This window comes from Plecotus auritus (assembly GCF_963455305.1).
Source record: "Plecotus auritus genome assembly, chromosome: 3".
NCBI lineage: Eukaryota > Metazoa > Chordata > Mammalia > Chiroptera > Vespertilionidae > Plecotus > Plecotus auritus.
The window spans coordinates 133,746,885-133,760,439 of record NC_137772.1 but is presented as its reverse complement, the minus strand read 5'-3'; the positions used below and the strand labels follow the sequence as shown (position 1 = coordinate 133,760,439).

General features: G+C 38.3%; 1 protein-coding gene across 3 annotated transcripts in view; it reads left to right on the top strand.

The window, feature by feature from the left end:
• FERRY3 (FERRY endosomal RAB5 effector complex subunit 3) overlaps positions 1-13,555 on the top strand; it is a 63,366-nt gene that overhangs the window by 40,898 nt on the left and 8,913 nt on the right. For all 3 annotated transcript variants that reach the window (XM_080661356.1, XM_080661357.1, XM_080661358.1), the window contains one exon: positions 4,677-4,879. In XM_080661356.1, the coding sequence (XP_080517482.1) occupies positions 4,677-4,879 (203 nt within the window). The remainder of the gene's footprint in view (positions 1-4,676; positions 4,880-13,555) is intronic.

Below are 13,555 nucleotides of genomic sequence, written 5' to 3'. Positions count from 1 at the left end.
AAATTGCAATTTTCTTATTAGACTAGTGACCACCGCGGTGCACAAAATTCATGCACATTAAAAGGGAATTAATTAGAGGAAATATTTTAATATTGCTATTTGCCCTTTCTCTGTAATAGAAGTGTCAGCGATGAAAGAAAATTAGTAAAATGTATATGAAAATCTTCCTCCTGTCAGAGTCTGGGGCACACCACAGGAACCAGAGTCAAGTCCCCACCCACCCACGTGCACCTCAAAATCACACGAGACCCTGACCCGGCTGGCCCCACCACCATTGGGCTAGATCCAGACCCGGCCGACCCCAGCCCTGTCAAGCCCTGCTGGGTGGGGGGCACGGCCTCAGGTTGCCTGGCCCAGGGTGGGGGGCACGGCCTTAGGTCCCCTGTCAAGCCCCACCAGGCAGGTGGCGCAGCCTCAGGTCCCTGCTGATTGCTCGTTAAGGCTCATAACGGGAACTCAGCCTCCTCTGTGGGCGCAGCCATCTTGTGTTACAGAATCCCTGCCTCTGCTGTGGGTGCAGCCATCTTGTTACGGTGTGATGGTCAATTTGCATATCTCCTCTTTATTAGATAGGATACATTGAAATCAGATTTGAAACATTAGTTCTTATGGCATACTTCATAAAAAGTTTGTCAGTGTATCACTTTAAAACAGCATCATATCTATATAGTATACTTTCACAGATGTTCTGCAACTTAAATCTTATACTAGTACTGAGTTTTCTAGATCCGTATAAGAAAACTTGCTCAAGCAGTTGCATAAGCCTTATTGTTATTTGCTGTTTTAGATTTCTTCTTTCTTACATTGGTTTCTTAGTTTCTTTAATGAACCAAGAAATGATTACTACTGCCAGCTCCACAACCCCCATTTTACTAATGGGTAAAATGTAAACAGTACATAGAAATGTAAGCAGTTGAACTTGTAGAGAGAACATGGGTCATCTGACTTAAAATCTATTTTCCCATCAACTTTTATACTTTTCACTTTGTTCATTTTCTTATTATCTTGGGTATATCTATAATAATAAAAGCATAATATGCTAATTAGATCGGATGTCCTTCCAGACGATCTTCTGGATGAAGCTGGGGCTGCAAGGGAAGCCTGGGTCCTGGGTGCTAGAGGGAAGCGGGTGCCGGCAGCTGGTGCCGGAAGGAAGGCCTACTCTTGCATGAATTTCATGCATCAGGCTTCTAGTAGTATATAAACTGGAAATTCAGTCTCTTGGTCCTATCCCAGATTGAATTCACTCTGATGATCCTTAATAGTGTTTGTATGACAGGGCATAACAAGGAAGGCCTATCTGTTTACTTTATAAGTGTAAAGTCTTTTAAACTAAATGGTATATTTTGCAGTTTCATAAATAGCCAAGGTCGTTTCTTCGTATTTCCTTCCCAGATTTTCTACATGTAGGTCACATTCCATTTAATCTAGGAAAATAGCATAGCCATTTCTGGTATTATCTTGTTAGTCTCAGTCAGTTAACTTGTGGTCATCAGCTTCTGAATTTCCTTCCACCTTCAGATATCCTACCTTAGTGGATAATGTTAGAGGCCGGATTGCATCACCACTTTGTGGAACAGGAAACTGTCCTCTTTCTAAAAATACCTTCATTGAGACAGGAATCATTATATTTCTCTTCATAGATCCATAATTTAAATTATCCATATTTTGTGGTTTTCTTAAAATGTACCAATCTTAATATCTCCGGAAGTACCATTGTCTAGTTTTTGTTTTTTTTAAAAAAACTTACCTGTTTTTTTTTTCTTTTTGTTAATCCTCACCAGAGGATATTTTTTCCATTGATTTTTAGAGAGAGTGGGAGGGAAGAGGGAGCGAGGGAGGGAAAGAGACAGAGAGAGAAACATCAATGTGAGTGAGACACACCGATTGGCTGCCTCCTGCACACGCCCCAACTGGAGCTGGGGATGAAACCCACAACTGAGGTATGTGCCCTTGACTGGGAATCAAACCTGCAACCCTTCTGTCTGTGGGCCAGTGCTCTAACCACTGAGAAAACCCAGCCAGGGCAAAAACTTAACTCTTTATTGCTATGTTTATTTCCTTCCTTGCTCCTTTTTGGAAAAAGCCTATAGGTTAGTATCTCCTTATCACCTCCAAGTCAGGAAACTATGCCATTAAGTCTGTATTAAAAAAGGAGTATTAAGCTCTTCAATTAGATATGCAGGTAGCATCTGAATTTCTATTTAGTTAAAGGATGCCTACACAGCTAGGAAGTAAACAGAGAAAAAAGATCCAAATCACAAAAGCTTTACATTTTTTAAGTTGCAAAGAAAAAATATTTTATTCATATAATTTTTAACTAGTAGTTTGCTTTATCATTTGCTTTAAAATAATCTAAGTATTTACAGTCTATATCATCTAATTCTCACAACTACTTTGCAAGAAAAGCAGTGTGGCATTATTTTTTCCATTTTATACATGACGTACGAAGGATCTGTAAGTTGGATTGATTTACCCAAGATCACTCAGCCAATAAGTGCTAGAGGCAGATCTTCTTAATGCCCAATCTAGTCCTTTTTCTACAATATTATATTGCTGTGATTACTACTGCCAGCTCCACAACCCCCATTTTACTAATGGGTAAAATGAAGCCCAGTGACAGGGGTTCTAAGGCCACCCGAAGCGATGTGGGGGTTAGGAGCGACTGCTTACTAAGTCATCTGCCTCACTGCTGGACCATGGCCATATTTCCTGCTAAGACCTTCATCACCTAATGATCAGAGGAGTTTAAGAGGCAGTGCATTTCATTGGGCCCAGAAGTATATGGTCTCAGAGAGAGTCGTCCAGGTTTCTAATAAGCTACCTGTGCCTTATATTGCCTTCCAGAAAATTGTGACAAAACTATTTTTCATCAGATAATTTTTTAAACTTTTTTATTTGACTAGTTTATTTTCATGTTTATGTCTCTTCTTTTTTTCTTTAATTCCTTTTTCTGCTTATCTAATTCTTTTATCTTAAGTTAAAAAGAAAAATACCTCCTGGGGCCTGTCAGTGGCATTCATGGGTATAATTCATGTACACTGGTAACTAGAAATGGTTAAACATTGTGCTAAAGTACATTAAGTACCTTTAACTATACTATTTGTTAATAAGTACGTATAAGTAAAATCCTGAGATAATGACTTTGAAGCCAAGATAAGAAGACTGTGGGGGCAGGGGTTAGTGATAGAAGAATACTTCTTAGAAGAGCACAGCTTTCCTAGGACATACCAGAATTTCCAGGCAACAATGTGTATTTTTTAAAACATATTCTTTATGTTTTATATTTTATTTCTTTATATGACAGAAACTATAGAATACAAAAGCTGATGAGATTTTATATTCTGTAGCTAATGTGGCTACATAGAAAATGGAATGATTGTAGGAAGCATGGATTTTAAGTTTCGATGAGCACTGCTCTTAAATTCAGTCTAAGACATTTGTTCATCCATTCATTCAACAAATACTTATTAACTACCTTCTATGTACCAGGTACTCTTCTGTGTGCTAGAGATAGAACATTAAACAAGATAGACAAAATTCCTAGTTATGGAGTGTAAACAAATGGTCTCTTTAAAATAATCTCATAAACAATGAAGAATTTCATTGCCAGGAATAGGATAAAACATAACAACATGAAAGAGAAGTGAGAGGTGAGGAAGTCCTCCAGACCCTGGAACAGTCAAGGAAGGCCTCTCTAAGGAGGTGGCTTTTGATCTGAGACATGATTAATGAAAAGTCAGCCGTACAAAAATCTGGGGGACACCTTTCACAAAGCAGCCGGAATTGGGAACAAGCTATACATGTTTGCAGAACTGAACAAAAGCCAGTGTGGCTGGGCAGGAAGAGAGAGGTTGAGACAAGAGGGTGTCAGACAGATAGGCAGTGTCCAAATCATATAGGCCTTGCAGATCACAGTAAAGCATTTGGACTTTTTTCTGAATGTGGTTTGAGCCTGTTGGGTGATTTTACATAGGGGGTTGATATAATGTGATTTACATATAAATCATTTATTTGCCTGCCCTATGGGCAACAATGGAAACAGAGAGATTCATTAAGAGGCTATTACAAAAACCTAGGTGAGAGGTGATGGTAGCATGAACTAGGGTGATAGCAGTAAAAATGGAGTGCTCATATTTGAGATATTTTTTGGAGATGTTACTGAAAATAGTTGGTGGTGAATTGGATTGGGGATTGGGCAGACACATAGAGAGAAAAAAAGTAATGAAAGGCAACTTCTGTGTTTTTGTCCTGAGCAAATAACTGGACAGAAATTAGACCCATAAATTGCGATGGAAAAGAGCAGATTTAGGGTGTGGGGATGACAGGTAGTCAAGTAACCTGTTTTTACATGTTAAGTTTGAGTTAAGTGGGACACTTTGAGCATTGATATCAACATAGAGATGATGAATACTCATTTGATTTACTTACTACTTGGTGGTTACTTCATAACCAATTTATGAACCTAATGCAAGAGTGGCTATTGCTTCTTTTTTCATCACTTTTGCTCCAAGAATTTATATGCAGTAATCATAATTGCTTCCTGAATCCAACATAGGTTCCTGATTCACCTCTACTAGTTTGATACATTGATTGCCCATTCCAGCTCTTTGTGCTCTCCATTGATGGCGGTGATTTAGCCATTTGAAAATCATGATTGCATTTGTTGTTCACAGGAGAATTTTACATTACACGGCATTCTAATCTCTCAGAAATCCATGTTGCTTTTCATCTTTGTGTGGATGACAATGTGAAATCTGGAAACATCACTGCTCGCGATCCTGCCATTATGGGGCTCCGAAACATACTCAAGGTTTGCTGTACCCATGACATCACAACAATAAGTATTCCTCTCTTGCTCGTGCATGATATGTCAGAGGTGAGCATATAGGAAAATATTGTAATTGTATGAATATATAACCCTCCATATTGTGTACTAATAATAATCACTTTACATTTTAAAAGCACTTTTTTTTTTTTTTTACTAATGGACATTTTTATCTCCTATCTGGTTAATAGAATTGAGTAGCATAAAATACAAAACAGTGAATAATTCTTAACCATTTATGTTCAGAGAATTATAGCATTATTCTATAGAAGGTAACTAGAAAATCAAAATTATCTTTAGATTTGGATAAGGCATATGTTCCTACTCCTCCCCTTTTCTCCCTCCTCCTCCTTTTTCTCCTCCATTTTTGTCTTAAATTATTTAGCATTAGATTTGCCTCCACATTTATATTTGGCTTAGGCTAACATTAAACTTAGTTTGCCTTCTCTGAGTCTGCACTTAATAGGCAAGGGACAGAGATGCTAGATGACAGGAAGAAGCCAACTTCATTTTAACATTTTGTCAAGGATGATCTTTGGATAATACAAGTAGTGACTTCTATAACTAAAACATGGTATAGTCGTGCACTTATTTTATTAAATACTGTACTTTATATTTTACATTTTAAAAAATCTCTTTCCATGACTGTTTGCTTTCTCTCCTGTTCTCTTCCCTCACCCACATAAAAACTGGCTAGTGGGGCTAAGTTGTAGAAATATTACAAGGACTAAAAATTAAATTTCAAATAGTCTGGAGGAACAAGGCAGCCTCAAAACAAATGGATGCGGGCAGGTCCTTCTGGGAGAGCCAGAGGTCAACCTGGTGATAAAGGGCCCATGTCAGCAACCTGGTGCCTGCCTGTCTTGAGGTGGCATTTTTTTAAAAAAAGTAAAATGGCTAATTGGTAAGTACAGATTGTGAATGTCAGGAAGGAAGTTTGATCATTGATTATTAGAAGTTATTTACCAAAATAAAAGATGTGTGTTAATGCCATATGGTAAAGTGTGTAAAAGATTTTATGTTTTGCTTTTTAGAGTGACTGAGCCTCCACTTAGACTGATTATAAGAGACCTCATTTTTAAATGCAATACCCTATGTAAACACACACACACAAATTATTGCCATATAAGGCAAAATGATTTTCCACTTATAGTCCATTTGTATTTTCACCAGACACATTATCATTTTGATTAAGAAAATTCTGGCTCCATCCTGAAAGTTGCCTCATACTAACCTCTCATTCCATTCACTTCTGTAGCCTGTCATACCTAATATGGTATCAGGGGAGATTGACATCAACACGTTTTTCCCCCACTGTAGCTTTATAAAGTCTTAGTTCCATCAGGAATTTTTAGCCATTGTTAGGTTATCATCACTAATTAGTCCATATATAAAAGAGCTTTGGGGAATAACAAAGAAAGTTTGTAATGAATTCCAGCCACAAGAAAACATTCAAACATTCCTGCAGCTGGGCTCCTGGTTAACCAGTTTATAAAAATGGTCATATGTAGGTGGGAAACAACCTCAAAGCAGTGTTTCCAAAAGTCACTAAGTTCGGATTTACTTCAGACATCTGATACTACCAGCATTCCCTCTCCCACAAGGTTACAAAAGTTACATGTTTTAAATCGGGACAGCCAGCTGCAGAACATTAAGTTTGTTTCCAAAGTGTCCATTTTAATTCACAAAAGTATATTGGGCCATGATATTACCATTTGTTGTATTTAAACATCCATTCAGGTCAAGAAGTTTATTCTATAAATTCAGACAACACTACACAGGATATAGCGGTAATATTTGTCTTAGGTTTCCTGCATTTTCAGGTGTTGTTTTCTTCCTCTAACAGAATTGCTAGACACTCAGTTACCACATATTAGTGTGTGCGTGATGATACTGTCTAGAACAGACTATAGACTATAGTAAATAAAAAGAGCTGTAGAAATTAATTGTAGTGTGTGTTTTTTAACAAAGGAAACAATAGTCTATCGGTAAGAAGAAAAATATACTGATATTACTAGCTTTATCTGTGTAGATCTTTGTGATCTGAAGATACTGTCATCCTGGAGTCAGTCTAACCTGATAGATGTGGAATGAACCTACAAGTCAAGAATCCTACATTCCTGTCTTTCTTTTTTTTTTTTTTTTTAATTGATTTCAGAAGGGATATAAACATCAGTGATGAGAGAAAATCAATTATCAGCCGCCTCCTGCACTCCCCCTACTGGGGATCGAGCCCACAACCTGGGCATGTGCCCTTGACCAGAATCAAACCCGGGACCCGTCAGTCAGCAGGCCGATGCTCTGTCCACTGAGCAAACAGGCTAGGGCCCTGACTTTCTTTTATTTTCACTATTAACTTGTTGAATAATCTGGGACTTAGGGGTTTTAGTTGTAATTATTGTGGTTGGTTGAAGAGGTTGTTTGTTTTTAACTTTTTGTTACAGTATAATGCACATATAGAAAAATACATATATCATAAATATATAGCTCAAATTTTCACAAACTGAACACCAGTGTAACAAATACCCAGATCATTGAACAGAATATTACCAGCACCCAGAAGCCACCCACATGCTCTCTTCCAATCATGTAAACCACAATCCCCCCAAAAGGGTAAACACAATTTTCACTTTGAAAAGCAGAAATTAGTTAGGTGTGTTTTTGTAGTTCATATAAGCAGAATGAATCCTATAGTACATACTCCTGTATCTGGCTTCTTTCACCCAATCTTATGTTCATGAAATTTATTTATATTACCGCTTGTGGTTGTGGACTTCATTCTCGTTGTTATATGTCATTCCATTGTGAATTGTAAGCACAGAGCTTACAATTTTACTATTACTGTTTTGCTATTTTTGGACATTTTGGTAGTTTCCAGGTTTTGATTATTATGACACATATGTTGCTATGAACATTCTATACATACATGTTGGCATTTCTGTTGGGCATATACTTAGGAATGGAATTGTTATGTTTCAGGGTGTGCATATGTTCCACTTTGGTAGATACAATCAAATACACCCTCAGAGTGGTTGTAATCCGCCATTGCTTTTGAATATGAAAAGTGAGAAAGCCAGAGTAGTTCTCACCTTTTGATAATGACTGTGAAACAGATTAATACAAGTATTTCAGGTATCTCAGTGGCACATACTTGGGAGTAAAGAATAGTTTTGCAATTTCCTTCCTGTTCAAAAACTCATAAAATAATTCTGATATCTAACTTCCAAGACATACAGTGAAGACCTGTATACCATCTAAATTGTAGTCACCTCTGCAGTTAGCCTTACCCTAATCAGAAGATTCAAGTTGAGTCGTCAAGATATGGCCATTAACTTTAGACAGTACTGTCTGCAGTTTAATCAGAATTGACATTTTAATTTCACAAGTTTAGGATTTATTCTGTGTGTTCAGTGCCCACTTATCATCTAAAGTATAGCCACAGGGCCCAATTTTCTTCCTCAGTTCCTAAGTCTGAAGTGTTTCACATGATCCATTCAGCTTTTTCAATGTATTTATTTTTTAAAAATATATTTTTATTGATTTCAGAGAGGAAGGGAGAGGGAGAGAGAGAGAAACATCAATGTTGAGAGAGAATCATTGATCAGCTGCCTCCTGCACGCCCCCTACTGGGGATTGAGCCCACAACCCGAGCATGTGCCCTTTACTGGAATTGAACCTGGGACCCTTCAGTCCACAGGCTGACACTCTATCCACTGAGCCAAACTGGCTAGGGTATCAATGTATTTCTTAGTGCGTTTTCACAGGTGTGACAGTAAGGTTGTCACTTTGCCATTATTTAAAGCTCATGATAAAAACTTTATATACTCTTACCTAGCCCACTATGTTGTATATCCCATCCTCTCTAGTAAAAGGGTAATATGTAAATTAACCATCACTCCGTCATAAAGATGGTGGCGCCCATAGCCACAAGATGGCAGTGCCCAGTCCTCTCAGCCCTGCCGGAGTCCCCCAGTCCCTGGGGGGCAGCTGCTGAGAGTGGGCAGCATGAGCGGCTTGGCGGAATGCCTGCTTCATCTCCAAGGGGCCTCTGGCCAGGCCCGGGCACAGAACACTTGTGTTGTCGCCCTGGCGACAAGGCAAGCGTTTCGCACCCAGCCGCAGATGGGCCTTTGGCCAAGCCAGGGCACGGATGGGCCCCTGGGCCATGGAGAGCCTCTGGGCAGCGGGTGAGGAGTGGCCAGGCCCCACAGAGAGCTACTGGCACACGGATTCGTGCACAGGGCTACTAGTCTACCATATAATATATACTATAAGATTTGTTTCCAGAAGAAAGCTCCTTATATAACTGTGTTCATGGGTTGGAAGGCCACATCTCATGAGGACATCCAATAAGTCACATTTTTCATGACCTTAACAACTTTTAAAGCCTACCGTTTACCTTTTTCAAGTATAAAAAGCCATACTTTTTAGGTGCTGGTTTTAATCTGAGAAAAAATGACAAACATGCCTGGGATGGAGTCTCTGTGTAGACAAACGGGAAATTTAAAAGCAACTAGGATTATATGCGTGTGGATGCATACTGTCTAGCATTTCCTTTCTGGTTCATATGCAGCTAAGCAGAATTAAGTTAAAGTAAATGGAATATGAGAATGGATCAAAGACCTAAATTATAAGACCCAAAACAATAAGTTACATAGAAAAAAACATAGGAACCAAACTTATGGACCTTGGTCTTAGAGAGCATTTTATGAACTTGACCCCAAAGATAAGGGAAGTAATGGCAAAAATAAGTGAATGGGACTATATCAAACTAAAAAGCTTCTGCACAGCAAAAGAAACTGACAACAAAACAGAGGCAGCCAACCAAAGGGGCGATAATATTTGCAAACAATAGCTCTGAAGCTCTGTGCTTACAATTCACATTAGTTATACTTGTGTGCGAGTGATGGTTAGTCTTAACCTGGGCCTGAAATAATTCAGAGGCAATCATAAGTATCCGTAAGTTATCTATAATAATAAAAGCATAATATGCTAATTAATCTGGACATCCTTCTGGACAAAGCCATGGCAGGAAGGGGCTGAGGCAGGGGTGGCAGAGGCCCCCCAGCCGCGGCGGTGGCGGGTGGGGGCTGGGGCCAAGGCCCTTGCACGAATTTCGTGCATCGGGCCTCTAGTAGATTATAAGACAAGTAACTGTCAGATAATGCTTTGTTATATATAAAAATGAGTACATTACTTACAATAGTATAAATAGTAATAATTCCTTGATTCTGGTTATTTTCATGGTATTTTAAAAAGTGGTGTATTTTAGAGTAACATTTTAAGGTGATGCAAATACGTATTTGTTCCTATATATGATCCTTCAATAAAATGTTTGACATACGTGAAAGATAAGTAGGCCCTTAAGGAAATAAAACATCATGATTGATTGAAAACCTGCAGAAACAACCAAACATAGAAACAGATATGCAAAGATTTGAGGCACCACAATAGACACAAACCATAAAGTAGTTGATAACTGTCTTTAAAAAAACTTGAAACAAGCTTAAAATGTCTTCAGATAAAAAGATGCTGTTAAAAAATGACCTAGCAACTACAGAATTGAGCTTTTAGTTGCCTAAAGAAATTTTAAAAGATCTAAATAAATGGAGAGATATTCTGTGTTCATGGGTTGGAAGGCTCAATACTTTTATCAGTTCTCCTCAAAGTGATCTATATAGACTTGAATGATCATCAAAATCCATATAAGTACTTTCAACAATAAAGAATTTTAAAACAAACCAAAAAAAAAAAAACAAAACAAGGCAATTTGGAAGATATTAACAAGGTAATTCTAAAATTTACATGAATGCATAGAACCTAAAGTTTTGAAAAAGAACAAAGTTGGGGATCTTACACTAATTGATTTTAAAACTTACTGTAAATGTATAGTAACCAATACAATGTGACATTGGCAGAAGAATAGACTATGTATGGATCAAAGGAAATGAATAGAGAATCCAGAAATAAATCCATGCATATATGATGATTTGATTTCCAGCAAAGTTGCCAAGGCAATTCAATGGGAGAAAGGCTAGTGTTTTTTCTCTCTCTCTTTTTTATTATATTTTTACTAGAGGCCTGGTGCATGAAATTTGTGCATGTGGTGGGGTTGGGGGGAGGGGGGAAGTATCCCTCAGCCCAGCCTGCACCCTCTCCAATCTGGGACCCCTCAGGGGATGTCTGACTGCCGGTTTAAGGGCATTAATTTCAGCCATTAGGAAAATCACACAGAATGTCCTTGATATACAAACAGTGTGGTTTTATGAGTTGTTCTAATAATAATGGTCATTTCTTTAAATAATATCTGCTTACATACAATACAGCTGGTACTGTGTGAATTCAGAATGTTAATATCACAAAACCATAGAAAGTTGTAGTGGAAATAACCTTGAATTATCTAGTCTAAGCTTTTATAAATATTGTCATTTTCTTTTCAAAGATTTTGAATGCTTTTTGTCCTAAGAAGCTTAACCAACTTTTGAGGCAACTCATTTTCTGTGAGAGGACTGGGGGACTCCGGCAGCAGGCAGGTGGCACAACCGGACCCACCTGGGTGCAGGTCCAGCCATGCTGTGCGCCTGCTGCCCCCTGGGACTGGGGGACTCCGGCGGGGCTGAGTCCCCCCAGGACTGGGGGACTCTGGCACGCCTGCTGCCCCCCGGGACTGGGGGACTCTGGAGGGACTGGCGCCGCCATCTTTGTGAAGGCATGACGGTCAATTTGCATATTCCCTCTTTATTAGATAGGCTTGATTTCAGAGAGGAAGGGATAAGGAGAGAGAGAGAAACATCAATGATGAGAGAGAGTCATTGATCTGCTTCCTGCATGCCCCCTGAGGATTGAGCCTGCAACCCTGCATGTGCCCCAACCAGGAATTGAACTGTGACCTCCTGGCCAACCACTAGGTGCTCAACCACTGAGCCACACCAGCAGGGCAAGGGTAGTGTTTTCAACCACTAGTTTTGGAAGAATTGGATATTCATATGGAAAAGATAAGCTTGAATTGTACCTCACATCATACATACAAATTAACTTCAAAGGGATCATAGACCTAAACCAAAAAAGCTAATACTATAAAACTTCTAGAGGAAAACATAAAAGAAAACCTTGATGACATCAGGTTAAGCAAAGATTTGTTAGGACACACACACACACACAAAAGCCATAAAAGAAAAACTTAATAAATCATAATTGAAATATAAAACCGTTTTCATCAGAAGATACTATTAAGAAAATGAAAATGCACATCTCAGACTGTCCCATGGCCTTGGATGATTCACTGCACCTTTCTCGGTATCTTTTTTTTTTAATAAAGGTTTCTTGTGAAATATAAATTATATACATTGTAAAATTCCATGAAGTTTTGTAGTTTTAAGAACTATCGGTATTTTCTCTTAGCTGTAGGTAGATATTGCTTAGTCACCTTGTTCTCTCTGTACATTATTTTTTTAAACTGGGGAGGAACAAGTCAAAATACAAAAACTTGTCACTGTGCATGTGTGTACTCCCATAAGGCACTGTTCCTTTTTGTGAACTTTGAATCGGAGAAGTATTGTAAATATAATGTAAACATCAGAAAATTTCACTAGTCATTTTCATAAGCTTCCAGAACTTTGGAAAAGAGGATTCTGTACATTTTAGCCCTCTCAGTAACTAGACCCCTTTTATTTATCAATTTTAAAGTATCTTGGACACAAAAAGTAGTTTCCTATCAAAGTCTTTCTGTAAAGAAAGTCACTTTCTTTTTAGATTTCCATAAATGAAACAATGATTCACTCAACCTAAGTTTCTGAGCATCTATATGTTCAGTATTATAGACGTATTGTAAAGATAACAAAGATGACTGAAAAATGGTTCACACATTTTCTTAAGTAAAGAAAACATAAATCCCATCTCCCTGCCTATTTCTCCTCCACACACACCCCTCCAAAAAAGACAGAGTAAAATGTGATTGTTGAGATAAAAGAAAAAAAATGACACCATTCATAGCTGGGGAAATACTTTATGAAGGAGAAGGAAGTTAAGCTGGACATTGGAGAATGAAGATCAGATTTCAACAGATGGAAATAACAGGAAGGGCATTCTAGGTGGAAGAAGTGGCTTGCAGCAGAGTGTGAGGAGGTGGGCGACAGCATTATAGATCATATTCAGGCAAAGGTGGGCAGATGTGCATGAGTGAAACCGTTTTTAAATTTAAAAGTCTAGAAGCTGCGGTGGTTTTGGTCCTAATGTAAATAGCCTTGAATACTAAAATAAAGTCTTAGATATTATTCATGGGACAATAGGAGGCAATTATAAGTTATTAAACAGGAATATAACATGATCACAAATGTACTTAAATTAGCCAAATCAATGTGTTGAAGGGGGGTTGGAGTCCAGGAAACCAGGTAGGGAGTCATAGCAGTAAGTAGGCATGAGGTCCAAAGACCTTGAGAGTTTGGTCAAGAACTAGGATAATTGAGGTACACATCAGCCCCCAAGAGGGGGTGGCAAGTTTCATGAAAAAAGGGAGTGGCCATTAATGGGAATTATGCCAGAAAGGTCAATCAGAATAAGATTGAGAAAAGTTTTGGTAATAATCATTGAATTACAACTCAACATTTAAAGTAAAGATCCATGAGTCCATACTGATTAAACATGATTGGTTAAAAAAAAAAAAAAGGGTGGGAAGGGAAGGAGAGGGTAGAGGAGAGAAGGGGAGAAGAGTAAATAAATCTCCCATGC